General features: G+C 44.7%; 1 protein-coding gene across 1 annotated transcript in view; it reads right to left on the bottom strand.

Annotated features, from left to right (window-relative positions):
• Positions 1–15580, bottom strand: part of LOC142582886 (cytochrome P450 3A24-like) — a 33402-nt gene extending 17822 nt beyond the window's left edge. Inside the window, exons 1-2 of the mRNA XM_075692986.1 lie at positions 15077–15580; positions 12633–12729 (exon numbers count right to left, since the gene is read on the bottom strand). Of these exons, the coding sequence (XP_075549101.1) occupies positions 12633–12729; positions 15077–15144 (165 nt within the window). The 5' untranslated portion in view covers positions 15145–15580. The remainder of the gene's footprint in view (positions 1–12632; positions 12730–15076) is intronic.
• Between the last annotated feature and the right edge of the window lie 425 nt (positions 15581–16005).

Genomic DNA, 16005 nt, shown 5'->3' on the forward strand with positions numbered 1-16005 from the left:
CGGATGACTTCGCTGAACAGCAACGAGCAGACCCGGAGCTAAAAGGCCTCGTTGAGTATTTGGAAGGGCACACCGACGTTGTCCCTAGGGCATTTAAGCGTGGATTATCTTCGTTCACGCTGCAAAACAACCTACTCGTGAAGAAGAACTTCTCACCAGTCCGCGCCAACTACCTTCTTGTTGTTCCGTCGGCGCTGCGTCCAGAATTACTGCACGCCCTGCATGACGATCCGACGGCTAGGCACCTCGGTTTCTCCCGGACGCTATCGAGGATACAAGAAAGGTATTACTGGCCGCGCCTAACCGCCAATGTCGCCCGTTACGTCAAGACATGCCGCGACTGTCAGCGACGCAAGATACCACCGACAAGGCCAGCGGGATTACTACAGCCGATCAAGCCTCCTTACCGACCTTTTCAGCAGATCGGGATGGACTTGTTGGGACCGTTTCCTACATCAGCTTCTGGAAATAAGTGGATCGTCGTGGCGACGGACTATCTCACCCGCTTCGCTGAAACGAAAGCTCTACCGAAAGGCAGCGCAGCCGAAGTGGCGAAATTTTTCGTCGAGAACATCCTGCTGCGACATGGTGCCCCAGAAGTCGTCATCACCGACAGAGGAACGGCTTTTACAGCAGAGCTCACCCAAGTCATTCTGCAATACAGCCAGACAAGCCACAGGAGGACAACTGCCTACCACCTGCAGACAAATGGCCTCACGGAGCGCCTGAACAAGGCCCTCGCCGACATGCTAGCAATGTACGTCGACGTCGCGCAGAAGACGTGGGACGCGGTCCTGCCGTACGTAACCTTTGCTTACAACACGGCGGTGCACGAAACAACACAGATCGCGCCGTTTAGGCTGGTTTACGGCAGGAACCCGGCGACGACGCTCGACGCCATGCTGCCGCACGTCGCTGAGGAAGAGAACGTTGACGTCGCTAGCTATCTCCAGCGCGCCGAAGAAGCCCGACAGCTCGCCCGCCTACGGATCAAGAACCAGCAGCGTACCGACAGCCGACACTACAACCTCCGACGACGCTTAGTCGAGTACCAGCCCGGTGACTGTGTTTGGGTTTGGACACCGATACGCCGACGAGGACTCAGTGAGAGACTACTTCGACGCTATTTCGGACCCTACAAGGTCATTCGACGTATTGGCGCACTGGACTATGAGGTCGTGCCAGACGGCATTTCGCATTCACAGCGGCGCCGCGCGCGATATGAAGTGGTCCACGTGGTGCTTCTTAAACCCTTTTTCGGACGCTGATGCACTTTCCCTATGTTGTTTTCTTTGCTACGAGTGCTTATTTATTACTCTCGTTTGTTTGCAGCATCGGGTCGATGCTCTTTAAGAGGGGGGTATTGACACGTGTACTTGTCTTTATCGGGGGACACGTTTCATCGCCTAACAAATGTTATCGCACAGCGCGGAACGCGCCTGCATGTATCCGGAGTTTCTGGAAAGTTATCGATGCTTCTATCCGCTGTCTGTTGTCGCCGAACCTTATGTTATCTGATTTCATCGCGTGACGCGAATGGTGTAGAACTTTGTGGAAGACACGCGGGTCCAAGCGACTAGTCTGGAACATTCGACGACTGCTGTATAAAAGCCGACGCGCTCGACCCGCTGATCAGATTTTCGACGATCGCCGACCTTGTTCGCCACTATCGTTGTGCTATAAGTGTAGCCTGTTTTGTGGGCACATGTTCGCCCAATAAAAGTTAGTTTTGTCGTTCACAGTATTGCTAATGTGTTATTCAACGTCACCACCACGTGACAATATCTTGGAAAATATCTACAGAGATTCCACAGCTACCTTAATTCTCCACAAGAACAGTAGAAAGATACCTATAAAAAAAGGGGTCAGAGAAGAAGAAACTATATCTCCAACGCTACTCACTGCATGCTTGGAAGAAGTATTCAAGCTATTAAACTGGGAAGGCTTAGGAGTAAGGATAAACGGCGAATATCTCAGCAACCTTCGGTTTGCAGATGACATGGTCCTGTTCAGCAACACTGGGGACGAGTTACAACAAACGATTGAGGACTTTAACGGATAGAGTGTAAGAGTGGGGTTGAAGATTAATTTGCAGAAGAAAAAAGATAATGATCAAAAGCCTGGCAAGGGAACAAGAGTTCAGGACCACCAGTCAGCCTCTATAGTCTGTGAAAAAGTATGTTTACCTAGGACAATTATTCACAAGGGACCCTGATCAAGAGACGGTGATTTACAGAAGAATAAAAATGGGTTGGAGGGCATACGGCAGGCATTGTCAGATCCTAACTGGAATCCTACCATTATCATTGAAAAGAAAGGTGAACAATCAGTACATTTTACCGGTGCTAACATATGGGACAGAAACTAGCTAAAAGACCGAGAAAGAAGCTCGAGAACAATTTAAGGACAGCAGAAAGAGCGATGGAACAAAGAATGTTAGGCGTAACGTTAAGAGAAAGGAAGAGAGTGTGAATCAAAGAGCAAACGGATATATTCTAATTGCCATTAAGAGAAAGAAATGATACTGGGCATGTCATGTAATGCGTAGGTTAGATAACCGGCAGACCATTAGGGTCACAGAGTGAGTGCCAAGAGAAGGGAAGCGTAGTCGAGGACGGCAGAGGACTAGGTGAGGTGTTGAAATTAAATTTGCACGCGCGCGCAAGTTGGAATCGGTTGGCGCAGGACAGGGGCAATTGGAGATCGCAGGGAGAGGCCTTCGTCCTGCAGTGGACATAAAATAGGCTGATGATGATGATGATGATATCAGAGCGTAAGTTTAGTTACAAGTTGAGTAACTGAAGTGTCTGGAATAATTCGAATTATTTCGAAATTACTGATTGCCCCACACCAAAGCACCGAATCATAGACTTTAGAGGTCCCCCACGTGAGCACGACTTAGGTGAAATTCTTAGAAACCCGGAAGTAGAAAGCGGATGTAATTACGTCGCTAATGACGTCACACACAAGAAAATAGGATGTCATTTAACCGGCTAATTACTGGAAAACAGTTCTCTGGAATACACCGAACATCTGCCTAGCAGAGTGGATGTGACGTCACTCCCTCATTCTCTCTTCTCTTGTCCCGGCGCTCACCTGCTCGTTCGCTTAAGGCTGTTTCACATGCTGCGACTGCAACGACGAAAATCGGTGCTGTCGCACGCATCGCAATGCGATTTTTAGAGGGCTCATTTCACATGATTGCGATTTCAACAATGCGACTGGTGCGACGCCCAGGGTTGCTTACTGCCAGGTTTCGTGGCACACGCTGCATAATTATTTTATTGTAGTGAATAAAACATTTACGCTATAATACTATTGACTTATATTGATTATAAGCAAATAATATGTACGCTTACTAATTTAAAAACGTTAGATAAGATTTGTCTTGGAGTGCGCGACGGCGGTTTCTGTAGTTCAGTACGACATCGCGCACGTAAACAGCTGTTCGCAGGTGGTTCAGCGATTCTTTATTCTATATTCAGCGCTGTGTGTTGTCTTATCTACCTTCTATGACCGTTTCGTTCTGCCTGCGCTACAACAATCTACAAGATGACCTATCGACAAGTTCATATAGCTACCCTCACCGCATATGCAGTATTCGGAATTCAGCTGCCACGAAGTTGTCGTGTCAGCCCAACAAGATCCTCGCGCTACCCGTGCTCGGCGTTAGCTTCTGGAGAAATGATGCGTGTATATTGCCCGTCATTGCGCATATATGGTGCCTGCTCCTAGCCATATTCTTACGCCAAACGCAACAAGAAGCACCAACCCGAACGCCCGCGTGTGCCCCTGAACGAAGCCTCAAACGATCTGTGTGATTACGACGTGGAATGAAAATTGTATTGTGAAATTCAACCTTAGCGCTAGCCTGGTTCGTCCATCGCCGTGCTTGCGCTGCGAATATATATATCGGAGCCCTCTCTAAATATTTCTAAAGGCGCAAAAGCCGACGCATCAAATATTTCGAGCAGTTACCGTCACTTTTGTAGAAACCTGTACGTTGTAACATAGCATTCTAAAAGACACGCTTCTCGTCCACTTTGTTGTCCCGTGTCTCGCGCTGGTAGTATACTCGGAACTTTTAACAAGAAGACCATATCAATACGCGCTATTCATAATGCAGAATCGTAGGCCCACGGCAGGCGCACTTGCCGTAGAATTTTGCAGCTTTCTGCTCAGCCTCGCACGCCTCTCACGGTTAGCCTGTTTTGTGGAAATAAATATTATTATTATATTATTAATGTTATTAGATATTATAGTTTCTTCACTGTAATTTATAGCAATCATCCAGATTTCTTAAGCTAGTCATGCATTTAACCTGTATTAGATCAACATTGTTACGACATGCTTATGGGAGTCATTTCAAACTAGATTGCTCAGCCAGAGAAAGTACAAATGCAAGCCTCAATGTTTATTCCAATTTGGTATTCCTAAACAGGTTATGTCGGCAGAATTTTATGCCTGCTTGCATTTCCTGCAATTCAATGTTCAGAGCTGGAAAAACTGATTCCTTTTCTTGCTGTCGAATGGCTGCTTCAATGTCGATAGCAAGCTATAATTATTCATTTTGAAAGTGCTAAGCAATGACTATATGTCTAAGCTTATCAATGCGTTTTCGTTCCACGAACACAATTAAGTTTTCTCTCTCCCTCTCATTGACAGCCATGGAATGAAACCATTCACTTTCGTAAGTATCAGGATACAAACATTCTGAAATTTGTCCTGAGCATTTGTCTGCATCCTATAGTGTGCATGTTTGTATAAAGTTCTGGTGTTACAATCGCAGTGATCTACACATATTGTTATATTGCAACAAACAAATTTATTTCACTTTGTTTTCAAATCTACAATGTGGCCATGCAGTAACGACTGCATTAATAAGCAAAAAAGCAAACTGCAGATTCAGTGTACGTGTTGGAATCTATGCAAAGTGAAGTTTTTGTCAAGAGGTCAATTAAATGCTGTTAAACTAACTGCAACATATACAATTTGTCTTATTTTCAACAATCCAACATCTCATCTTTTCCAAGGTTTGCTTATGCACCGCATAGGTCACAACCTTAATGTCATGTAATCTTTATGCATTACATTGTTCACAAGCCATACCGAAACGCAAACGGCAGTTAATGTAGATGCACGCTGCGAGATGTCAACGCAGTGACGTTTGATGAGCAAGGAATGGTGCAAGGTGTATGCAGATGAATGAATGACGTGCTTATGTACTTATTTATTTATATACCTCGCAGGCTGCAAGGTTGAAGTATTATGCAAGGGGGAATAAAAAAGTTGTTACAAAAGGAAGAAGGGCACAACATTAAGAAAAAAACCAGCAAGAAAAGCAATACCAATACATTGCACCAACTAGCCCAATGTGTTTTACTGGCACAACATTATACAATACTTAACAAACAATAACAGAAAAAGTTACTGCCCATGCACCCTGTACAGATGGTAAACCAGCGAAGCTGAAATGTGCAGCTCCGGTGTTTATCACTGGGTTAATTCCAATGGTTTATTCAAGTCTTTCTATATTAGTGGTTATGTCTGTGTTTCTTAATGAGGTTATGCACATGTTTGGCTTGGGTTTATCACATTGTTTATTTGGAATGCCACGCATTGCACTTTGCAAGATCACCATCATGGAAAGTGCAATGAGTGGTTCATTGTGTTAATCCAGCGAGTCCATTAAAGCCTTTCTGAATTATGTTACACACTTGTGTTTCGTAATGCGTTAATCATAACGTTTATGACTCAGTTATGCACTGTAGTTACGAAGTGGCACACTGGGGCTGCACATTTCATTTAATTAAATACAGGGACACATTTTGAACCTATAGGGAAGTCGGAGAGAGACTGCTGCACGCACGCTCTGCTGCTAGAGAGAAACGACGTCACTATCGGTCTAGCCAATGGCCCACCACACCTTTGCTGTGAGATAATAATGACATCATGATCTTGTCTTAACCCCATCCCCCTCTGTGTCCCTTCCCTGCAATAATACGCAAATAAATGTATGTTTGAAATGCATAAGCATTTCTATGTCTACCCAACAAGAAATGTCTCCGTCCATCATGCAAGACGAATGCAATGGCTCCCACCCCCTTAAACAATGGCTCATACCCCTACACTAGGGTTTTTGGGATCGGACCATGAGTGTTTCGCCTAGGCATATACAGCTTCACTGTAAAAAGAATGAACACCTTTCTGCTAGAGACCAAGACATTCATGAGGTGTATTAACAAATGAAAGTTTATTGAACATGCCGAGTAAATGCTGGTCGACAAGCAATAAATCGAATTTACACAAAAAGCAGAAGCAAGATCTGATGCGTGTCCATACAGATCCCAACAGGAAACGCATCCATCTCTGAAAGTGTAACAGCGGCCATGCTGACACAAGATTCTCCCAGTGTATTTGCATCTACAGCAACCATAATTTCTCTAGGCAGCCGATCTCCACAGAATGCTAGCTTCTTCCTCTACAATGCACTCTCCACATCTGAGCGTGCATTGTAGAGGAAGAAGCTAGCATTCTGTGCAGATCGGCTGCCTAGAGAAATTACGGAAGCTGTAGATCTAAAAATGCTGGGTTAATCTTGTCAGCACGGCCTCCATTAGAAATGGATGCATTTCTTGTCAGGAAACCCACATGAATTTTTGCTTCTCTTTTTTGTGTATGTTGTCTATTGCTTGTCAGCAAGCATTTACTCAGTGTGTACATTAACCTTTTGCTTGTTAGATCATCTCGGGTTTCCTTGTTTGTCCTATGTGTTCTCTGGTGCCATTTGCAGCCAGGCTATTCATTTTTTTTTAGACTGCAACAAGTCACTTTAGTGGCCCTCATGATACCTTATAAAATCTTTTATTTGGCCAATGTAGCAAGAATGTACAGTGTGAAGCAGTAAGAACAGGGTACGCTAACTTCTAATTAAAAGGTTTATTGTGAAAATGCAGTGATCTATAAAGGTTACCACAAAGTAGTACAGCAATACAACCTGATAAAGACTAGTGCTTGATGAAACCAAACATAAAAGCAGGAAAGGGAGAAAATACATATATATATGTACAAGTCCAGGAAAAAAAATATTGCAATCACCAAGTGTGCATGTGGCTACCTTCCAGGAAACTCATTTTTTTCCCAATGGCATGGAACTGGAAGAATGTGCTTGTATAAGCAAGCTGTCAGTCTGTCTACTGGAATAACAACAGTGTTTCTTGAAAGGTGCTGGCATGCAGGATTGGCAATTGTAATGATTTTTTCCTGCACTTGGAATTTTTCTGTATTTTCTTTCTGTAGCATATTTATTTATGTTTGGCTGCATCAGGTACCAATTTTTATCTATCCTTCAAAAATGTCTTTCTTTTTCTGGGGAAAACTCGGGGAAGGCAGGAGATGGAAATTCAAGACGATGAGCAACATGAGAACAAGGTGAAAGTAGGAGCCAACGTTTCCACACGTGGACCTTGAAGACAAGTCCACTTGTAGAAACGTTGGCTCCTGCTTTCACCTTGTTCTCGTTTTGCTCATCGTCCTTTTTTTTTCTGGTAATTTATATAACTCGCCACATTTGTACAAATGAACCTGAGTTGAAAGTTAGTCCTCATCCATATCTAGTGTCATCCTGTTGATACTGCTTCATGCTATGCACTCTTGCAACATTTGTGTGTGTGTGTGTGTGTGTGTGTGTGTGTGTGTGTGTGTGTGTGTGTGTGTGTGTGTGTGTGTGTGTGTGTGTGTGTGTGTGTGTGTGTGTGTGTGTGTGTGTGTGTGTGTGTGTGTGTGTGTGTGTGTGTGTGTGTGTGTGTGTGTGTGTGTGTGTGTGTGTGTGTGTGTGTGTGTGTGTGTGTGTGCGCGCGTGTGCGCGCATGGATTTGGATGTGAGATCGGGCCCTTGGGCAGAGGTATCATTCTTCTCCTGTGCAGCCTTATGAATTCATTAACTATAGTGCAACAGAAATGCGATAGACAGGAACGAAGTGAACACACAGAGTGCTTCGTTCTTGTCTGTTGTCTATCTGTTGCACTTTAGTTAATAATGAATACACACAAACTCATCTAGTTTTCAGTTATTATGTCAGGCTTATAATAAGCCCGCTTGTGTCCTGGAATATCTGCATGGCAATGTATCCTGTAATTTAATTTTTGGCCATGTGCTTGCAAGTCGCGTGTCAATTTCCTGATTTTCCTGACAATCTTGTGTGATCTGCAGGCCCAGACAGTTTCTGGTGAATCCATGCAGGGTGTTGTGCAGGGTGTAATCTGCACTACAAGTGCTGCTTTGATTGCTTTCAGTTCAGCTTTTCTAGGTGTAGGATGACCTGGAATGGTACTCACTTATATGGGGTTTAGTTTTATGTAGTGTCATACTACTGTTACACTGCTATTGCCAGATCAGTGTACTATATATTCCTTATGTTTGCTTGCACCTTCATGATTAGCAACCTCCTCTGTGTGTTTGGCAGTTGCGTATAGTCTCCTGGCCTAATTGTTTGCCCCCGTATTCCACGATATGGGCCTGTTGTGCTTCAAGTTCAGGTACTCCCGAGGTTGTGTTTTGAAGGGAGGGGTAGTTGTCTTTGCATCTCATATGCTGGCTGGCATAGTATCTTGGGACGAGGTTCTGAGCTCTTGAGACAAAGAATTTGTGCTGCAGGCTGCAACTCTACTCTGTCTAGGTGCTTGTTCGTTAGCTCTTTCTCATAGAGGTCTTCAAGCATGGTACAGTTGGAAAGACCTGTTATTACTACCCGATGCCTGTATTCGATGAGTTGTCTTTTTTGTGTGCTGCTGGTAATTCATACCGTACCATACCTTGGACACAAGCACAGCATCTGCGATTTTCTATAGTATCCACTTGTCCACCCCCATTATTTCGAGATTATTCTTTTCACCAGGTGTGGAAGTTGCGTCCAGGCATTGCATAATTGTTTCACCCACGTGCTGGCTCTGCCGTCATGGGCTTACACTAGCTGAGGATTTGTGGATGTTGACTTGCGGGCATATTTGCCCAGCTATGTGGATCACAATGTGCAATCTGGGGTAGTCCTTGATTCTAGTCTTTCTTTTTTTTTCCGACGTCGATATGAGCTGACTTATCAGAAAGCGAGAGGCCAGACTGGCCAAGAAAGTCTGCAGTGTTGTCGAGGGCTTGTTGCATCATTCTTGATTTCTGTATAAGATAGCTTTCCCATAGACTGTAATACACCATAGGCTGTAGTGTTTCTTGTAGTACGCCCGTGTTGTTGGTGTGTGTGGGCCAAATGTACCTCCAACTCTCACCTGGAATTTTCTGTCTTTCAGAAAGTTACTGTTTAAGTGCTCTACCAGAAATGTTTTTGCTCATCGTTCCTCTTATTAGAGCTGCATGAGGTACTGCTGTTAAAAGCCTCTTCACTCTCTTCATTCTTTCATAAGCGGTATTACACAATGTCCTGCAATAAAGTTTCTGCTGCTTATGGCCCACTCATATCTGCCAGAAGGGACAACTCTTGAAAATGGTTTTCTTTGTGCCATGTGTGCGACGTGTGAGCATTCATGCCTTGACATTTATACATCTGTAGAACCAGCTTCCTGACAGAGTACTTGCTATACCTGATCATGCTTATTTGTGCAGTGCTGTTGAACAATACATACTGATGCAATGACTATTTACACACTCGAATTATCACGAAAGATGGTTGTTTTACAATTCTGCCCTTTGCTTTCTATTGGTGTTAGATTTTGCATAAGCATGCCCCCCCTATGCAATGGTATTTTGAAGTGTAAGGATTAAAAAAAAGTGATGAACTAAATCTAAGTGCAAGAGCTTTTTTTCTCACCTATGACTCCCATCGAAATGCGACTTCCATGGCTGGCAAATCAATCCCTCGCCTTGTGTTAGCAGCAGAATGCTATAGCCACAGTGGGGCAGGTGAACAAATTGAACAATATTTCTGTCTATAATATTTTTTCTTGCCTGTATGTAAGTGAAGTTTGGAATAAGTTTGTCATTGCAAGAAAGCCCAGTTTGTGGTCTTTTATTGAATAAACCAAATATTGTGTATAGTTGAAATGCAGAAATTTGATCTAAAATCCTCAGGTGATATATGTTCTTGCAAGTAGCATGGTATTTCATTACTTATAAAGATAGTAATCGCAGTGGATATCGTTATATGGGTTTTCACACTAACATATGTGATCACAAACTTATTAGAAACTTACTAGAAACATGTAAGGCATGAATGTTTCTGCACACTTGATCAGCTGTGAACGTGCAAGAACTGCTAGCACTGGCTGACTTCACTGCACAGTTTTGATTTACTTTTCTTCAGCGTGTCGTTTTATACTGTTTTATCCCCATAAGAACACGCCGTTTGCCTGCTTTTCGCATTATTGCACGAGTTCTACATAATTGTGCAGGAGGGTACGTTGTCACTGTGCCACTATAGCAAGCAATTTACTTAATCTACTAGCTGTACACTTAATTACCTTGCAGAGCAAGTGTTCATACAGATGCAGTAAGGATGCAAAGTCCGCAACATAGTCAATGTTTATTGGTTTCTGTGCAAGAAAAAAAAATTCTCCGGAGAAGAGGTGCAACTTAACGTGCATGTAATATTTTATTCAAGCCACGGATTTAATGCTATCGTAGCGAATTCATTACGATAGCCTACACTTTTGCTCTATCAAATTTCATAAGAGGCAAGATAAGCTTTCAAGATGCATCGGGAAATTCGTGCTTGAAAACCGACAAGAAAATGCAACTGAACGGTACCGCGTTCAGTGCAACGTTGAAACTTCGGATACTTTGCTGTCTTGTCATTTGCCCTTGCCGAGGTTAAAATAATTCAAGCTGCTCCGTAAGCGCGATTTTTGCATGCTACTCAACAAAAGAAAATTGTAACGACCTCGTCGTCTGCTGGGGATCGAACACCTCCTAGCACTGACAACTCGCAAAGGCGTACGAAGCAAACGTGAAAATGCGCTTCATTTGCTGTGTAGCGTGTCAACAAACGCATAGCAATCGGAGAATGCAATCTGCGGTACAAGTTTTTATTCTCCCTTCGCGTACGTACCGAATTCAACAATCCACGTCTCCGCGCATTGCACTTGTCGTGCGAGACGCCATTTTCCAAAACAAACCGGCGAAATAGCTCCGTTGACAGCTCTCCGCGCAATTTCGACGGAAAATCGCAGCGATCGGTGCGACGGTGCGACTGTGCGACCAACCGGTTGGTCGCAGCCGAAAATCGGGGGGTCGGCACTGCGACTGCGATTTTCATCGCAAACGACGGAAATCGCACTTCCGGTGCGACGAAAATCGCATCATGTGAAACAGGCTTTAGTCGCAACAGCTGCGCGCGCGCGCTCGTTACATGCTTTGACGTCATCACTGGAGAGGGCACGTAAGGTGGGCTTCGTGCGCAGATCGCTAGGGAGCCACGCCCCACCAAGTGGCGCGCGCTGCGGTTCCTCTTCGCCTTCGCTCATTCCTCGTCGGAATATCGTGCCAGGGGAAGGACGTTCGATCGCTTAAGCTACAGAACGCCTACGCCGAGGTACGATTTCCACTAAGAGACACCTTCATCAAAGATTAGGGTCACCTACCGTGTTCTTCTTTGTTTTTTTTACCATTTGTATTCACCAAAATTCACTTTGATCCTCTTTAGCGATAATTTGCTGTTTCCGCTGCTCCGGCTATTCTGTTTTGTGATCCCTGATAATATATGCGCTCTGTATTAATTTCAGCGCATTGTAACTTGAATTCAGTGCACATGTATCATTCTTTACTTATATTGTGTTATAGTTGTAGTATGCATTTCTTTGCAAACAGTTTTTTAAATCCTTTTTATTGATTAATCCCCACAGTTTACATTCGTGTTATCATTTCGCTATAAGAGGTTTACTTATTCTTATAATAATGATGTATTGTATTAACCCCACCCCTATGTAATACCCTCTCTGAGGTTCTTTTAGGTATTTTTGAGAGAAAAAGAAAGCAAGTGTGTGGTGTCACGTAGGGCTGAAAGTGGTGTCACCACCCGCCTTTCCTTTGGCTTGCCACGATCCTTCCTCCATGGTAAAAGTGGCTTTACTGGTATTGTACAAGGCTAGTTTACTGGTGCAGCTCAAATAATGTTCTCTTTATTGCCCCTTTAACAAGTCACCCGTTTCTTCAACACTGCCCGTTTATGCCAAACGAAGAAAGCACATGCAATAAGCACAGTAAAAGGTTAATTGCTGGCCATAATTACACAAATAATATCTCTGCCATTAAAGCTTCAACTAATAAAGAAGGTGTACTATTCGAGAGAAAAACTTATATATATAAGATGCCTGCTCGTGCTTGGATTCTTGCTTCATTTATTGCTGATGTTGCTAACAATCGTAGCTTTGTAATCCAAACGAAACTTTTAAATTACTGTGTCTTATTCTCTTTGAACGATATTCCGGTGTGTCGAAGAAGTATTCAATTATAACTTGTGACAGGTATAAATGTATCACAATAATGATGACCTACAAGGAATAACAGCAGTCAAATGTACCGCGCCTTTTGTCGCATTTAGGACATTTGGAAAAGCTATCGCATATGTTCAGAATAATTGCCTCGGGCGTTTACTTGGCTTTCATCGAAGTTTAATAACACTTACCTTTGTCAGTATTCTGTACAGAGGACGGATGATCAGCGACAACTTCTCATGTGGTACATTTTGTTTTTCCCAGTAGTTACGATGTGCTGTTAAGTATCTATGATGAAGAGTAAGAAGAGTTTATGAATGTAGGCATAAGTTTTACGGATATTAATGATCATTCACGCTAATAAGACTGAAGAAATCAAGGCTTATCGTCACTGGCGGCGAGGAAGCGGCAGGGCGCTCTTTATCTCATCGGCAGCGCTCGGCCAGCCGCAGGCATTTTCGCCGTCATCCGACGGGAGCCGACCTTCTTCACCGAACGCACGCTTGAGAGCAGCCCGATATCACAGCGCAAGCGCAGTATCACGTAACTTTTTCATAATTCGCGGGCTTTCTTTGCAACCCGGAAAAATGGACCACGTTAGGCGTGTCCCAAAGGAAACAACTCGATCGGTGGTTTATGAAAGCGCTCTACAAATCTGCGTATCCTGCTTGGGGTCCTCAGCCAATAAATAGGAAGTTGGGTAATTAAACTTAATTTGTGAGTTATGAGGCCAACAAAGAATTGTCTTGAGTTACTATATAGGCTATTGCGACCAGTATCCGTTCGCTTCAATTCGCTTACGACGCGCCTTTCAGTTTTAAATTCTTGGCTCAAGTTAAGTGGGACACCATGTGTAGTGTATGCTGCACGGAGTTCTACTATACCAGGGCGAAATAATAAATGAATGAAACATTTATCGCAAAAATTACGTGTTGTACTGTAGTTATTGTACTGTAGAGCGGGCTGACCGTGATACAGGTCAGCCCGGCCGGGATAGAATTTACATGCAGCGTTAAATTGTTCCGAATCGATTTTGCTCAGCATGGCCGGAGCTATCGTACGACACGGTTTCGAGCTTGAGCAGACTTCTGCCTTAGTAAGTCCCTTAGCGGGATGAGGGAGATTTCGTCTACGCAGGCGATATAGCTGCAGTATCTTTGCATATGTTGTAACCGGTGTTGGGAACTGAATATCAGATTGTGAAGTCATTCAAGAGCTGTCGATGGGGGTGGCTGCCAAGTCCCGGAATGATGCATACACTGAGGCCACGCAAGAAACAAAAGCTGCATTTGTTTGGGTCTTTTTCAGAGTTCTTAGCTCCTTCCATCCGAACATTAAATGTGCTTCACATGTGCGGACGCACTTATGGGGCTTCGAGAACCATTGATGAGTATGCATTTATACCGGAACGGAGCTCTTTTCCCATCGCCAAATTCAGTATTATTTAAAGGAGCAAAGACACAGGCTGAGCGAACAATTTATTTCGATGGTACAGAATAAAGCATCAGCTGATTTAGTCGCCAGAGCATGCATAAGCATTGATGCCAATAACAACAAACTGAACACAGTTTGGTGCGCCACGCACTGCCCCGCAACGTGTCCTGATTTGCTCGTGTTTTAAGTCCAGATTTTGTCCAGGTTTTAGTAACGTTCTTGATTATGCTTTCCCAACTCTACGCATGAGTTCGATGGTCGTACCAATACGCGCAAAATAACGTTCACACTACACTATTCAATATTTTATTTTTTGCAGTATTTAGAACAACATTGCAATTAAAATGAGTCATTCGCAGACATATGCAAATCCAAGTAACTTATACATCAAAAACAGCGAAGCAGTGCAAAGCAGTTATAACATCCTTCAGAATTGCATGGGGTCTAGTGTACCATTGACTAAAATTTACCCAAGCCTTTGCAAGCTCCTTCGCTGCATCCGGTACAATTCCTTAGCTATACACTCTTAGGCAAAGTTACACCCTTTGGCTTGCCCCTTCTGCCACACAACAACAATCGTTATCTGCCTTGATGCGTTTCCTTTCTTTAACGCTGCGAGCCCGGAACTTTCCAGTAACGAACGGCACGCGCGTTATCAGAAGGGGCACTCCAAAGGGTGTAAACTGTTCTATGCTGATAACGCGCGTGCCGTTCGTTACTGGAAAGTACCGGGCTCGCAGCGTTAAAGAAAGGAAACGCATCAAGGCAAATAACGATTATTGTTGTGTGGCAGAAGGGGCAAGCCAAACGGTGTAACTTTGCCTAAGAGTGTATCCGATTCTCTACAAACGCTGCAATAAATTCTAGCTTAATACTGGTGTACCCTCAGCGTGTGCTTGTATTCTGCACTGGCTCTATACCAACGCCAGCTGCACATTTCTCCGCTCTGGTCATGCGGCCGCTTCACGGCTCCGACGCGGGCGGCATTTCTAGCTTTTCTTTGATTTACATTTGATGCCGGCCTCGCTCCCACACGTTGCCGGCCTTTCCCGGCCGCCACCGCACGATAACCGTTGCGGAATCACCCTTAACATGTGCGCTGTGTGACTGCGCTGAAGTATTATGAGGGCGGTACTACGCATGCGCGGACGAAACGAATGACGGCGAAGCACGACGATGTCACAGCAGTTGTAGTACTCACAAGTAAAGCAGCGCGAAGACCGTCGCCACGATAATGACCCAGTCCGGCACGCCGAGGAACGACGCCATGACCTCAAGGACTCCGTCGGGCGCACGAAATCCGCGTCAGGCAGACTCGGGAATATCGGTCACTTGGAGATCAGCACCAAGCAGGCGATGCCATACAGGCGTTCCGTTTAACTCAAGCGAGTCAAAGAGCGACGATAGTTGTCCGCCCCATTGTTGTCGCTAGGAGATTGCGTGCGTATCTTGTGATGGATTTCTGTTCATTCGCTCGGCTTCACGTATACACAGTACACCGATACGGAAATCAAATGCGCATTGAGCGTGCGCGTGCTCCTACGCGACAAAACACATTCCGCCCCACGGAGGCTGCATTTGACGTCGAACTTCGCGTACGTGTAATGTTCGCTAGTAGCTATAGCGAGCGCGTGAGTAGGAGAACGAAAGTTAGGAGCAGCGAAGCGATAAGCAATGGCGATTCACTTGAGGTAGTAGAGGACGCAGCCAAAGCTTCGACAGCGCTGCTCGTAACTGTGTGGGCGTGAGGAGGACTGTGAAAGGAATGTAGGAGGGAGAAGGACTGTCGCCTGCCATTTCCCTTCCTGTACGGAGGGAAAGAGTAAAGGGACGTGACGAAAGTGGCTTTTCGGAGACATCATTTCCGCTCCGGCTGCGCGCGGCGTTGTCGTCGCGTGCGTTTATGCGTACGTGTGTCGAGGTCACTACAAGGACGGTCGCCACTGCGTTCGAATAGCCGGTTGCACTCTGGCTCGTCACCCTATTCAAACAAAGCATGTCCGTCAAGAAGGCGTGTGTTGCGCTCACTGCTCCATCTGGCGCTAAGACTGCTCGGCAAGAAAACCCCGCAAAAAGCGCAGTGAGATCGCGCGAGATTTAAACTTCCTGCTCAAACCTGAGCTCGCAGCG

Source organism: Dermacentor variabilis, chromosome 5 (assembly GCF_050947875.1).
Source record: "Dermacentor variabilis isolate Ectoservices chromosome 5, ASM5094787v1, whole genome shotgun sequence".
NCBI lineage: Eukaryota > Metazoa > Arthropoda > Arachnida > Ixodida > Ixodidae > Dermacentor > Dermacentor variabilis.